This window comes from Atractosteus spatula, chromosome 20, assembly GCF_055471065.1.
Source record: "Atractosteus spatula isolate fAtrSpa1 chromosome 20, fAtrSpa1.hap1, whole genome shotgun sequence".
NCBI lineage: Eukaryota > Metazoa > Chordata > Actinopteri > Semionotiformes > Lepisosteidae > Atractosteus > Atractosteus spatula.
In genome coordinates, this window is record NC_142725.1 from 18,275,989 (window position 1) to 18,289,522 (window position 13,534).

General features: G+C 57.7%; 2 protein-coding genes across 3 annotated transcripts; one reads left to right on the forward strand and one right to left on the reverse strand.

Moving 5' to 3' along the window:
• Positions 1-226: 226 nt before the first annotated feature.
• On the reverse strand, positions 227-4,577 carry mrpl20 (mitochondrial ribosomal protein L20). Of its 2 annotated transcripts, XM_088938391.1 has the most exons (4): positions 4,369-4,577; positions 3,465-3,575; positions 928-1,005; positions 227-560 (listed from the first exon to the last, which is right to left on the reverse strand). In XM_088938391.1, the coding sequence occupies exons 1-4, from the start codon at positions 4,453-4,455 to the stop codon at positions 387-389; spliced, it is 450 nt and encodes a 149-aa protein (XP_088794517.1). In that variant the 5' UTR covers positions 4,456-4,577; the 3' UTR covers positions 227-386. The 2 variants fall into 2 exon arrangements, with proteins under 2 accessions (XP_088794517.1, XP_088794518.1); XM_088938392.1 differs by lacking the exon at positions 928-1,005.
• Positions 4,578-6,478: 1,901 nt separating this feature from the next.
• On the forward strand, positions 6,479-10,302 carry sdhb (succinate dehydrogenase complex, subunit B, iron sulfur (Ip)). The gene is made up of 8 exons (XM_088938281.1): positions 6,479-6,638; positions 7,684-7,823; positions 7,953-8,038; positions 8,158-8,294; positions 8,377-8,493; positions 8,574-8,675; positions 9,402-9,524; positions 10,054-10,302. The coding sequence occupies exons 1-8, from the start codon at positions 6,582-6,584 to the stop codon at positions 10,132-10,134; spliced, it is 843 nt and encodes a 280-aa protein (XP_088794407.1). The 5' UTR covers positions 6,479-6,581; the 3' UTR covers positions 10,135-10,302.
• The last annotated feature ends 3,232 nt before the right edge of the window (positions 10,303-13,534 follow it).

The window sequence follows — 13,534 nt, forward strand, 5'->3', positions numbered from 1 at the left end:
TTAAGTGCCTTTTACAGTCACTGGGCTGCTTTTCCTCCGTATCCGTGTGGCATCCCGTTGGGAACAGTGAACTCTCGCCTCTTCTTGCCCGGAACCTCCCTCAAGTTATTTATGTGTCTGCTGTTTGCAGTCCGTACTTGTCAAATAACTACCATAGGTTGAGACTACCATAACAAAAAAGCCTCTTGCTCAAAACAGGAAAAAAGAAAACACAAGAAAATGAATCAGTTTTATCAAACAACGCGAGTTTATTCTCTCTTCAGTAGACTATACTAAAGACGACAGTACACAGCTGTGCTCCCCATATATTTACAGAAACAGTCCAAGGTCAAAGGTCAATCCCAGATTGGCTGGCTGGCTGTGGTCCACGGGTGGCGGTCAGCGGGTCACTGCGACTGGACCACGCGGGAGAAGATGCCGGGCAGCTCGCGGCCGTCCCCCAGGGCAGCCCGGAAGCCCTCCTCCCTCCGCGTCTGCGCCAGCACGGCCAGAGAGCGGAAGGTCCGCGGCTCGGTCACCGCCAGGTCGCTCAGCACGCGCCGGTTCACCTGCACCTGGCACTGCGGAGGGACAGGAGACGGGTCAGCGCAGTGACCACAGCCTGGACACAGACACTGGACACAGGCAGACCTGGCTGCCCAGAGAGGACAGGCTCAGTGACCTCAGCCTGGACACAGAAACCACTTTCTGCTGCACTGTGAGAATCGGACAATTAGACAGTCTTCCCCAAAATATGAATCAAATCCCTGAATTCCCACTCCTGCCAGAATCAGAACAGCTCCCAGTCCTACTGGAGCTGCGGCCCAGTGTCTCCACTGCCACTCCAGTGTCACAGTGTCTTTCCCTATTATAATTGTTATGTCATTATTATTAATAACGATAATAATGATATAACAATAATAACAGTAGCAGTTTTGTGTGGCTGACCTTGATGAGGTTGTGGATGAGCGCGGGGTACTTGAGGCTGTGCTCCCGGGATGCGGCCGCGATGCGAGAGATCCACAGCTGAGAGGCAGGAAGAGAGGGAGACTGTGTGAGGAACTGCAGCGGTCCAGAGAGACCAGCAACACCTTTCGGACTGGTGCCACCTGCCCTGCTGTCCCCCAGTGTGGCTCCGCGCTGCATCACTGCCCTGCTGTCCCCCAGTGTGGCTCCGCGCTGCATCACTGCCCTGCTGTCCCCCAGTGTGGCTCCGTGCTGCATCACTGCCCTGCTGTCCCCCCCAGTGTGGCTCTGCGCTGCATCACTGCCCTGCTGTCCCCCCCAGTGTGGCTCCGTGCTGCATCACTGCCCTGCTGTACCCCAGTGTGGCTCCGCGCTGCATCACTGCCCTGCTGTCCCCCAGTGTGGCTCCGCGCTGCATCACTGCCCTGCTGTCCCCCAGTGTGGCTCCGTGCTGCATCACTGCCCTGCTGTCCCCCAGTGTGGCTCTGCGCTGCATCACTGCCCTGCTGTCCCCCCCAGTGTGGCTCTGCGCTGCATCACTGCCCTGCTGTCCCCCCCAGTGTGGCTCCGTGCTGCATCACTGCCCTGCTGTACCCCAGTGTGGCTCCGTGCTGCATCACTGCCCTGCTGTCCCCCAGTGTGGCTCTGCGCTGCATCACTGCCCTGCTGTCCCCCAGTGTGGCTCCGCGCTGCATCACTGCCCTGCTGTCCCCCAGTGTGGCTCCGCGCTGCATCACTGCCCTGCTGTCCCCCAGTGTGGCTCCGCGCTGCATCACTGCCCTGCTGTCCCCTAGTGTGGCTCCGTGCTGCATCACTGCCCTGCTGTCCCCCAGTGTGGCTCCGCGCTGCATCACTGCCCTGCTGTCCCCCAGTGTGGCTCCGTGCTGCATCACTGCCCTGCTGTCCCCCAGTGTGGCTCCGTGCTGCATCACTGCCCTGCTGTCCCCCAGTGTGGCTCCGCGCTGCATCACTGCCCTGCTGTCCCCCAGTGTGGCTCCGTGCTGCATCACTGCCCTGCTGTCCCCCAGTGTGGCTCTGCGCTGCATCACTGCCCTGCTGTCCCCCCCAGTGTGGCTCTGCGCTGCATCACTGCCCTGCTGTCCCCCCCAGTGTGGCTCCGTGCTGCATCACTGCCCTGCTGTACCCCAGTGTGGCTCCGCGCTGCATCACTGCCCTGCTGTCCCCCAGTGTGGCTCCGCGCTGCATCACTGCCCTGCTGTCCCCCAGTGTGGCTCCGTGCTGCATCACTGCCCTGCTGTCCCCCAGTGTGGCTCCGCGCTGCATCACTGCCCTGCTGTCCCCCAGTGTGGCTCCGCGCTGCATCACTGCCCTGCTGTCCCCCAGTGTGGCTCCGCGCTGCATCACTGCCCTGCTGTCCCCCAGTGTGGCTCCGCGCTGCATCACTGCCCTGCTGTCCCCCAGTGTGGCTCCGCGCTGCATCACTGCCCTGCTGTCCCCCCCAGTGTGGCTCTGTGCTGCATCACTGCCCTGCTGTCCCCCAGTGTGGCTCTGTGCTGCATCACTGCCCTGCTGTCCCCCCCAGTGTGGCTCTGCGCTGCATCACTGCCCTGCTGTCCCCCCCAGTGTGGCTCTGCGCTGCATCACTGCCCTGCTGTCCCCCCCAGTGTGGCTCTGCGCTGCACCACTGCCCTGCTGTCCCCCCCAGTGTGGCTCTGCGCTGCATCACTGCCCTGCTGTCCCCCAGTGTGGCTCCGTGCTGCATCACTGCCCTGCTGTCCCCCAGTGTGGCTCCGTGCTGCATCACTGCCCTGCTGTCCCCCCCAGTGTGGCTCTGCGCTGCACCACTGCCCTGCTGTCCCCCCCAGTGTGGCTCTGCGCTGCATCACTGCCCTGCTGTCCCCCAGTGTGGCTCTGTGCTGCATCACTGCCCTGCTGTCCCCCAGTGTGGCTCTGCGCTGCATCACTGCCCTGCTGTCCCCCAGTGTGGCTCCGTGCTGCATCACTGCCCTGCTGTCCCCCCCAGTGTGGCTCTGCGCTGCATCACTGCCCTGCTGTACCCCAGTGTGGCTCCGTGCTGCATCACTGCCCTGCTGTCCCCCCCAGTGTGGCTCTGCGCTGCATCACTGCCCTGCTGTCCCCCCCAGTGTGGCTCTGCGCTGTATCACTGCCCTGCTGTCCCCCAGTGTGGCTCCGCGCTGCATCACTGCCCTGCTGTCCCCCAGTGTGGCTCTGCGCTGCATCACTGCCCTGCTGTCCCCCAGTGTGGCTCTGTGCTGCATCACTGCCCTGCTGTCCCCCAGTGTGGCTCTGCGCTGCATCACTGCCCTGCTGTCCCCCAGTGTGGCTCTGTGCTGCATCACTGCCCTGCTGTCCCCCAGTGTGGCTCTGCGCTGCATCACTGCCCTGCTGTCCCCCAGTGTGGCTCTGTGCTGCATCACTGCCCTGCTGTCCCCCAGTGTGGCTCTGCGCTGCATCACTGCCCTGCTGTCCCCCCAGTGTGGCTCTGCGCTGCACATCTGCCCTGTGCCAGGCGCTCTCCCCACTGGGCGGCTGCTCACCGTTCTCATGTTCCTGCGCTTGGCCTTGCGGGCCTTGGTGGCGTAGACGAAGGCACGGCGCACTGCTCGCACTGCCAGCCGGAAACAGCGGTTCTTCCTGCCCCGGAAGTGCTGCGGACACACACAGACAACAGACAACAGACACACACAGAGAAAAACAGAGGTTATTAAGAGAAAATGCAGTGTTCACAGCTCAATGTTCACAGCGCCAGCTCTCCGAGCAGCTGTATCCAGGAAGTACGCTCCATCTCCTGGGGTAAGACTCCCAGTGCACAGCAGACTGAGCAAACCATTCCAGAGTTTACACCCCGCAGGATATGGCTCGAATGAGGAACATAAGTTCTCAGATGAGGGGGTGCATTTGGTCTCCCTCTGATGAAGGCATCAGCTTCAACAACACGTCTGGGTAGCTTGTTGCATACTCCCACCACTCTCTGTGTAAGGACCTGCCTCCTGCTCTCGGTTTTAAATGCGCTTCCATGTCCTCCGATTTCATCCTGAGCCGCAGATATAACCCGCTGTCCTGATCTCCACACCCCCCACCCTGCCCACGGACTCCACAGGCTAAACCGGCGCCTGCTGCCGCTTCTGCAGACGGGACCTGTCTCCCAGGTCGAGACTCTTCGGGCACAACGAGGTGCCATCAGCAGCATTACCGGCAAACTCGCAGGGAAAGCCCACGCCAGCTGCGACACCCGCTCGTGACCTCGAGCCGTCGTGGGTCAGGTGTCGCCGGTACCGGGTGGAAGGCGCACTGTACGATACCGAGGCGTGAATGAAAAGCAGCCTACAGCCGCACAGGTCTCGGGGCCGCATAGTGAGGCTAAACGGCTCTTCACCCGCAATGGAATCAAGTGAGCTTGACTCGGAAATCTGAGAAGTGTGGAAGGATAAAGTCTCCTACCCGGGCATTCTTCAGAACCTCCTGGACCCTCCAGTACCGGTCTGGCCCCCGGCTCCTGATCCAACGGGACAGAGTCAGAAAAACCATGCCTCCACTGTCCCTGCTTTCGCTCTCTTACTCCGTCTGTTGACCTCCTCGGCTCGGTGCGAGATGCAACCAGCGCGCTACACGGAGGCGGCCATCATGTTTGCTGCGAGGTCAGGGCTGACGCCATAGACATTAGCCGCAGGGGCGTGTGGGAAATGTAGGCGATCCCTAGCGCTGCGCCACACGGACGCCCCCTGGCGGCTAGCGTTCGCCAAGTCTCGAGTTCTGCCTGAACTATGAAGTTCATTTGCTCCTCCTACAGTGTTTTTAATCATCCTGATTTGGTATCATTTGCAAACATTACTAGTTTAGTGGCTATATCACAAACTAGATCACTGATATAAACTTTAAGACTCAAATAACGTCTTATTTTTAATAAATGAACAAAACTCTAGCCTGTAAAAGGCTCACATTACAAATCATCGAGGAGGACAAGAGAAAACAGCACCTGAGGTGGTATTATTATATTTACGAAACAAAGCAGTCAGGTGGGCATGGTAACCTACAGGGTTCTCAGACGGCTTTCTTATTGATCGTTTAAAGGTCATTGAAATCCTTTCTGATTAACTAAAAACATTGTGGTGCAAGAGATAATATCGGACTGTTCGTGTTTACAAAATGATGTTGAGATGAGATGCCATTGTTACACACTATGCGTTAAAATGTCATTTGATATTTTCATCGGCGGACTTCAGAGTCAGAAGTGGGCTTGTCCCCCAGGAGAAGGGCTCAGTAGAATAACGGGGGGAGATCTCACACCACAGCTACGCCGCGTACAGAAACAACGCTTTTCTGCTCGTCTCCCAGACCTAAGGAAACCGAGCGAGTTAAACACAACGGTCTGTCTTTTTCATTTGGATTGTAATTCACAGCCCCAGAAACCATCTGCGCCTCTTATCGAAGGGAGCTTTTAAGAGTGAAGCGAAGCGCTTTGAGATCTATTCGGATGAGAAGCGCTATATAAATGCAAAGAATTTTTACACAATCGTCTCTAATGTAGGCAACCTAGAACATTAAGAGAGGATTAGATCACGTGTGTATATTGTGACTTCGTCTGAATGCTAAACACACACGATGTTTCGTAATTTCAACACAAACATCTTATAAAACTGGACCGGAAGGAGATGTAGATGACGTCAAAGGGGAGGAAAGCGTGGCGGAAGAAGGCGCTGTTTTTATGCTGTGGGATTGTGGGATAGAGGCGAACAAGGTTACAGAATATACCTCGCTATAATAATAATAATAATAATAATAATAATTCTCGCTAGACGTTATTGGTGACCAAGACAAGTTTTCTCCCCCTGTAGGGGCAAACACCAGTTGCCCTAATAAATAAACAACTTCTTAGTCAAACATTCCTAAAGTATTTCAGGTGGGTAGCTACATCAGGATGCGCATGCAGCAAAGGAACAGGAAAAGGTTTATTCCTGCTGAAAAGAGAAGAAAGAAAACAAACAAGGCTCCACAGCCAAAACGTTGTGATTCCTAAAGTACCAATCCAAACAACAGCAAAAAATCCAAACTTAAAAAAACAACTAAGAGTCTTTACCCAGCAAATCTAATTGTTTTCTAATTTTCTAATTTACAACACTTCACAGCCTTGTCTGATCTCAGAAGCTCAGCAAGGCTTGGCCTGGTCAGTACTGGGGAGCTTCAGGAAAACCCAGCTGCTCCTGTAAGTGATGTTGGTGGACCAGTAGGGGGTGCTCACTGCTTTGGACCACAATTTCCAAATCAGGTCCTCGGTATGGAGACAGGTAAATACCCCAGGGCACCGTTCCTATGACCATGGTGGCCCAGCTACCCTCAATGCTGGACACGTACAATCTGCCCCCCTACAGTTCCTCCTTTATACACTGGTCAAACAGTTTCTCCCTTCTCCCCCATCGTGCTGTGCGCTGGAGCTGCTACTCCAGCTGTGTCCTGCTGTGCAGTGGGGACAGCGGCACGACAAGACTAACTGCACCCAGGACAAAGTTTCCCATCGTGCGACTTCTGAGAGAAAACTCACTGCTCCCCACGACCTGCCGGAAGCGCCGCTCTAGCAGCCGCTGGATGTCGGTGGTGTCCGGTGTTGCTCAAACGCTCCGGCTCGCTGACGCTCAGAGTCCTTCGGTTCCTCCAAGATGTCGGCGGTGTGCTTCTCCTTGAGGAGCGGGTCGGTCCTGGTTCCGGCCCTGAAGGTGGGTAAGGCGGCTCGGGGAGCAGCCGGGGGTTCCGGGGGGACAGCGGGGAACCCGAGACCGAGAGCGGGGCTCGGCGAGCCGGTCCCGAACAGCGGAGTGCGGGTCTCGCAGCTGCCAGCAGTTACACAACCCGTCTCCTTGAGAGTCCGACGGCCAGTGCGGCGATATGTTGTGAAAAACAGGTACAATCTGTAGACCCGCTGCTCTGCTCTGGCGGCTCGGTGTGTTGGGGGGTCGATTCTTGATAACGACTCCCCTGATAAGCCGCTTTTTCAAGTTACCTTTTAACTGTGTTGCTGAGACGCTGCGACGGCCGGCTCAGGCAGCGGACTGGGTCGGTGTGATGTTCGGGGTGATGTCCGCCTGGCCCCGCTTGTCTCTCGGCTCTTGCGAGGTTCAGCTGCCCGGGTTGATGGAGTCTCTGGCCAGAGACAAGTTTAACAGCTTCTCTGTAGTGTAACAGCTTCATCCCAGGGCTTGCTGTAGTCAGTAGACCGGTCTGAGCGGGTGACACGCAGGCGCCAGGCTGCCAGTGGTTCTGTCATTGGGAGCGTTGGAGCAGCTTGAGGATCTGTGCTGCTGGTCCGTTCACTGAAGAGTCTCAGACAGTGTACTTCAACACAGCTGTCCCAGACACCTACACCTCTCTGTGCACAGACACCTACTGGATGCCCACGGGTGACTCGGGGTCCCTGCAGGACCGGAGACGGGTGGTCCAGCGCTGCTGTCTGTCGCTCGCCTGCCTCTCTGTGTGTAGACAGCTGCAGGTCAGACCCATGAGTGAGGAGTGAGCTGTTGCTCGGTGTGTGGGGAGCTGATCTGAGGTCAGCAGTGGGGCAGAGGCACAGCTCGGGTCGATGACCCCGCTGCTCGGTGATGCGGGCGGAGGTGTGTCGGGACAGCTGTGCCGTGACGCGGCGGGGGCGGTCCGCGTGGGGGAGAGCTGCCATCAAGCTGGTGTCTGATAATCACAGGGGGGTCTCAGCGGGCGAGGGGCTGGGCCGTTTCTCCGGTGACGCTCGGTCCTGTGTTCCCCTGACAGCTCGCCCGCGGTGCCCAGACAGCCGCCGCCCCAGTGCAGGCTGCCGCCGCGCGCCTGAAGAAGTTCGCGATTTACCGCTGGGATCCTGACAAGCCCGGAGACAAGCCGCGCATGCAGACCTACGAGGTCGACCTCAACAGGCAGGTCACCCTGAGGGCAGCACGTCCTGCTGCTGCACCTGCTGTGCGTGTGTGCGAGTGTGTGTTTGTGTGCGGGCGAGTGCGAGTGTGCATACCTGCTGTCTGACACTCTGTCCTGTCTGTCTGCAGCTGTGGCCCCATGGTCCTGGACGCCCTGATCAAGATCAAGAATGAGCAGGACCCCACGCTGACCTTCCGGCGCTCCTGCAGAGAGGGTGAGCGCTGGGCTGGGCTCTGCCTGCGGGCTGAGACTCGTGTGTGTGTGTGTGTGTGTGTGTGTGTGGACTGCCGCTCACCTGCCTCCTCTGTGTTGTGTGTTTTGTGTGCTGAGCAGGTATCTGCGGCTCCTGTGCCATGAACATCAATGGTGGGAACACGCTGGCGTGCACCAACAAGATCGACACCAACACGGCGCGTGTCACCAAGATCTACCCCCTCCCGCACATGTACGTCGTCAAGGACCTGGTCCCGGTCAGTACGCCCCCGGCAACGCCGCGCCCGGACGCCCCCTGCTTGGCCAGACGCTGACCCCTCTCTGTCCCTCTGCCCGCAGGACCTCAGCAACTTCTACGCCCAGTACAAGTCCATCGAGCCCTTCCTGAAGAAGCGCGACGAGTCTCAGCAGGGCAAAGCTCAGTACCTGCAGTCCGTGGAGGACCGGCAGAAACTGGTACACTGCACCATGCCGCGCCGCCGTGCACGAGACCCGCCGTGCACAAGCGCAGTGCTGATCTTGCTCTCTGTCTCCAGGACGGGCTGTACGAGTGCATCCTGTGTGCGTGCTGTAGCACCAGTTGCCCCAGTTACTGGTGGAACGGAGACAAGTATCTGGGGCCGGCAGTGCTCATGCAGGTGAGGGCTGGGACTGGGAGCACAGGGACTGGGCGAGGGGGCTCTGGGACTGGGAGCACTGGGACGGCAGGAGGGGGCTCTGGGACTGGGAGCGATGGGACAGCAGGAGGGAGGGGGCTGGGACTGGGAGCACTGGGACGGCGGGAGGGGCTCTGGGACTGGAAGCACTGGGATGGCGGGAGGGAACTGGGAGCACTGGGACGGCAGGAGGGGCTCTGGGACTGGGAGCACTGGGAGGGGGCTGGGACTGGGAGCAATGGGACAGCAGGAGGGAGGGGGCTGGGACTGGGAGCACTGGGATGGCGGGGGGGCTCTGGGACTGGGAGCGCTGGGACAGCAGGAGGGAGGGGGCTGGGACAGCGGGGGGGCTCTGGGACTGGGAGCGCTGGGACAGCAGGAGGGGGCAGTCTGATGCACCGCAGGAGAACAGCTGCTCCAGCACACAGCAGTCTGATTCGCCACAGATTTCACCTGCGGCAGGACTGTGGCACAGAGGCAGCCCGGGGTTCCAGAGATTGCAGTCTGGAGTAAATTTGCACAGACAGATGCTTTGAGATCAATTAAAAATACTCTTTATTACTCTTTATATATGTTTGCTGTTTTATCACTACATCTGGAATACACATTCTGGTAAAACCTGGAGTGGATCTGAATGTGGGGCTTGTGTGCTGGTGCTGCTGTACTGGTGTAACTGGTGTCACTGGGCTGGTGTCTTTGACTCGCCAGGCGTACCGCTGGATGATCGACTCTCGGGACGACTTCACAGAGGAGCGCCTGTCCAAACTGCAGGACCCCTTCTCCCTGTACCGGTGCCACACCATCATGAACTGCACCAAGACCTGCCCCAAGGTACAGTACTGCCCCGACACCTGCCCTGTAGTCCACTGTACTGCCCCAACACCTGCCCCAAGGTACAGTACTGCCCCGACACCTGCCCTGTAGTCCACTGTACTGCCCCAACACCTGCCCCAAGGTACAGTACTGCCCCGACACCTGCCCTGTAGTCCACTGTACTGCCCCAACACCTGCCCCAAGGTACAGTACTGCCCCAACACCTGCCCTGTAGTCCACTGTACTGCCCCAACACCTGCCCCAAGGTACAGTACTGCCCCAACACCTGCCCTGTAGTCCACTGTACTGCCCCAACACCTGCCCCAAGGTACAGTACTGCCCCAACAATTGCCCTGTAGTCCACTGTACTGCCCCAACACCTGCCCTGTAGTCCACTGTACTGCCCCAAGACCTGCCCCAAGGTACCGTAGTGCCCCAACACCTGCCTTAGAGCACTGTAATGCCTTGTAAAACAAGTGTATTGTCATGTACGGTTCCCAGTATGACGCTCCCGACTGGAGTGTAAGATGCTCTCTCTCTGGTGCAGGGCCTGAATCCTGGGAAGGCAATAGCAGAGATCAAAAAAATGATGGCGACCTACAAAGAGAAGAAGTCAGCTGTGGCCTGAAGGGGTCGACACAACTCCACCCCTGGCCCCTAAATTATCTTTGAATTGTACTGACCTGTACACCTTAACCACTCCAGCTGAGCCCAGCAGGGGGCGCCGGAGTGTGCTGTAGAGAATTGCATGATGCTGTACAGAATGGGTGGTGGGAATAAACAGATTCTGATTAAATGAGATTTCTGGAGTCTGTATGGAACAGCAGGTTTGTGTGGGATATTTAAACAGGACTACAAACATGAAACCCTGTTCTGCGATGCGTTCAGACTTGCATGTGACTTCAATGTTAGCCAATCGGAGTGTCCATCTCTCTGCTACCCCCCCCCGTCTCCAGCAGAGCTGCAGCCCTGTGTCCCCCAGCGCGGGGCCCTGTGTGTGTTTACAGTGTGCCTGAGGGCCCAGCCTGGCGGACGGCCGTCCTGCTGTCAGCCTGGGAGCAGGTGGGGAGAGGTGTGTGCAGGTCGGCCTGTCTGTGTCCTGTTACCTGCAAGCTGCCTGACGTGTGTGCGGGCGTGTGTGATACGTGTGCGTGTGGCACGCGTGTGTGCATCGGGGCTCCTGCACGGAGACGGTAACGGGTTCACTCTGAAATCAAGCTGTATAAAACTCTTCCTGGGTGGAGACCAGTCTCTGGGCTGTGTGAGCTCGGGGCCCGTGAGCGACCGGCAGGCGCAGGAAGAGCTGTGCTTGTCGCCCTGGCGCCGGTGCTGTGTCCGTCAGTCTGAGCAGGAGAATGAACGGGGCTCGTGCGCTGAGCCGGGAGAGCCGTGCCCTGGTTTGACAATCCCTGAGCACGAGGCGGTCTGGACACAGGTTTCATTGGTCCATCTCCCATCTCCCAGAGACGGGAGGGTTGGGTTAATTGCCCTGTGTGTGTCTGCCGGCCCTGCTGTGTACCCTCACCAGGGGTGTTTTTTACTAAGCCATTGCTGGGTATCATTTAAGACTTCACCTAAACTGGGATCCTGGGAGAAGCTGACCGGCCATGTTGCTGAAGCAGAAACTCAGCTGGATGAAATCCTGGAGTCGATGAACTGCTACCTAGCAAGCGGGCAGGGCTAGATGGGTCAAATGGCCTCCTTTCGTTTATAACCTTTTATTCTATCAAAACTGTTAAAAATAAAAAAAAACTACATTTCCCAAGAAGCCGTGGGAGCGGAGGCGGCGATGTGGGGGAGGAGCGTGGCCGGGGCGGCGCGGTGACGTCACCCCCGACGCTGGAGCTGGCGGAGAGCGTGTTCGGCCGGCAGCGATGAGACATGAGCGCAGGTAGGAGCCGCCGGGGACGCGGTGATACCGGAGAGCGAGAGGCGTGAGGGGGGTGGGGTCCGAGCCCCAGCAGCCGGTCTGTTGGCGCTGGGGTCAGGGCGTCCCGTTAGCTGGCGGATTCGCCTGTGCCGGACTGTTGCAGTCTGATGAGTAGAGTGGTGGTTACGCGGCTCAGTGCCGAGCAGGGCTGTCAGTGCGCGGACTGCAGATACTGCGGGCTGGGATCGCTTCTGTCGCTGCTGTTAGTTTCCAGTGAACAGTGAACGGGCGGAGAACTCGACCCAGATACGGGATTCCCGGAGGCTTTTCGACTGTTGTCTCGATTCAGGGGGCGAGAGGCTTTATGTTGTCCCGTGATAAACTTGAAACTTGTTTGCTTAGTTATTCTGACAGTCTTGTTAACTCTGCTCCTCCTGCAAATTAAATACAGAGGCACACGCAGCTCTAAACTGGTCAGACTCCCAGTGCACAGCGGTCTGATCCGCTCCAGGGTTTACAGTGCTGTCAGTCAGACTCCCAGTTCACAGCAGCTGCTGTGCTTCTGCTTTCCTGGTTTCGAGAGGGAAGAAGGAGCTGCAGTCTGAAAGTGAGCCTGACTCATGTGTGTCACACTGAGGGGGTCTGGTGGGTCTGAGTGTCTGTCCGATCTCCTCCCTCGTGCTCCAGAGCCCCGTGACCAGGGCCTGGCCCGGCCCATCCCTCACCCGAGAACTGAGGCTGCTGCTTAGCCCAGGGCTGGAGTGTGACAAGAGTGTGATCTCCCCAAGGGGCAGGAGATGGGTCATGTGACTCCTATGTGTGAGGACTGATGTCACAGGAACACAGAGCTGAGACTGCCTGAGCTGACACACACACACACTGAACACACAGAGGCTGAGACTGCCTGAGCTGACACACACACACACTGAACACACAGAGGCTGAGACTGCCTGATCTGACACACACACACTGAACACACAGAGGCTGAGACTGTCTGAGCTGACACACACACACACTGAACACACAGAGGCTGAGACTGCCTGAGCTGACACACACACTGAACACACAGAGGCTGAGACTGTCTGAGCTGACACACACACTGAACACACAGAGGCTGAGACTGCCTGAGCTGACACACACACACTGAACACACAGAGGCTGAGACTGCCAGAGCTGACACACACACACACTGAACACACAGAGGCTGAGACTGCCTGAGCTGAGACACACACACTGAACACACAGAGGCTGAGACTGTCTGAGCTGACACACACACACACTGAACACACAGAGGCTGAGACTGCCTGAGCTGAGACACACACACTGAACACACAGAGGCTGAGACTGCCTGAGCTGACACACACACACACTGAACACACAGAGGCTGAGACTGCCTGAGCTGACACACACACACACTGAACACACAGAGGCTGAGACTGCCTGATCTGACACACACACACTGAACACACAGAGGCTGAGACTGTCTGAGCTGACACACACACACACTGAACACACAGAGGCTGAGACTGCCTGAGCTGACACACACACTGAACACACAGAGGCTGAGACTGTCTGAGCTGACACACACACTGAACACACAGAGGCTGAGACTGCCTGAGCTGACACACACACACTGAACACACAGAGGCTGAGACTGCCAGAGCTGACACACACACACACACTGAACACACAGAGGCTGAGACTGTCTGAGCTGACACACACACACTGAACACACAGAGGCTGAGACTGCCTGAGCTGACACACACACACTGAACACACAGAGGCTGAGACTGTCTGAGCTGACACACACACACTGAACACACAGAGGCTGAGACTGCTTGAGCTGACACACACACACACACACTGAACACACAGAGGCTGAGACTGTCTGAGCTGACACACACACACTGAACACACAGAGGCTGAGACTGCCTGAGCTGACACACACACACTGAACACACAGAGGCTGAGACTGTCTGAGCTGACACACACACACTGAACACACAGAGGCTGAGACTGTCTGAGCTGACACACACACACTGAACACACAGAGACTGAGACTGTCTGAGCTGACACACACACACTGAACACACAGAGGCTGAGACTGTCTGAGCTGACACACACACTGAACACACAGAGACTGAGACTGTCTGAGCTG

What these genes read in the sequence shown, in the direction of transcription:
- mrpl20 (XM_088938391.1), bottom strand. Translation starts at nt 4,455, where the DNA reads ATGGTTTTTCTGACTCTGTCCCGTTGGATCAGGAGCCGGGGGCCAGAC. An exon ending in AGGTTCTGAAGAATGCCCGG is followed by an intron (nt 3,576 to 4,368) that starts GTAGGAGACTTT and finishes GTGTGTCCGCAG; the next exon opens with CACTTCCGGGGCAGGAAGAA. An exon ending in AGCGCAGGAACATGAGAACG is followed by an intron (nt 1,006 to 3,464) that starts GTGAGCAGCCGC and finishes CCTGCCTCTCAG; the next exon opens with CTGTGGATCTCTCGCATCGC.
- sdhb (XM_088938281.1), top strand. Translation starts at nt 6,582, where the DNA reads ATGTCGGCGGTGTGCTTCTCCTTGAGGAGCGGGTCGGTCCTGGTTCCG. An exon ending in TACGAGGTCGACCTCAACAG is followed by an intron (nt 7,824 to 7,952) that starts GCAGGTCACCCT and finishes GTCTGTCTGCAG; the next exon opens with CTGTGGCCCCATGGTCCTGG. An exon ending in TCGTCAAGGACCTGGTCCCG is followed by an intron (nt 8,295 to 8,376) that starts GTCAGTACGCCC and finishes CTCTGCCCGCAG; the next exon opens with GACCTCAGCAACTTCTACGC.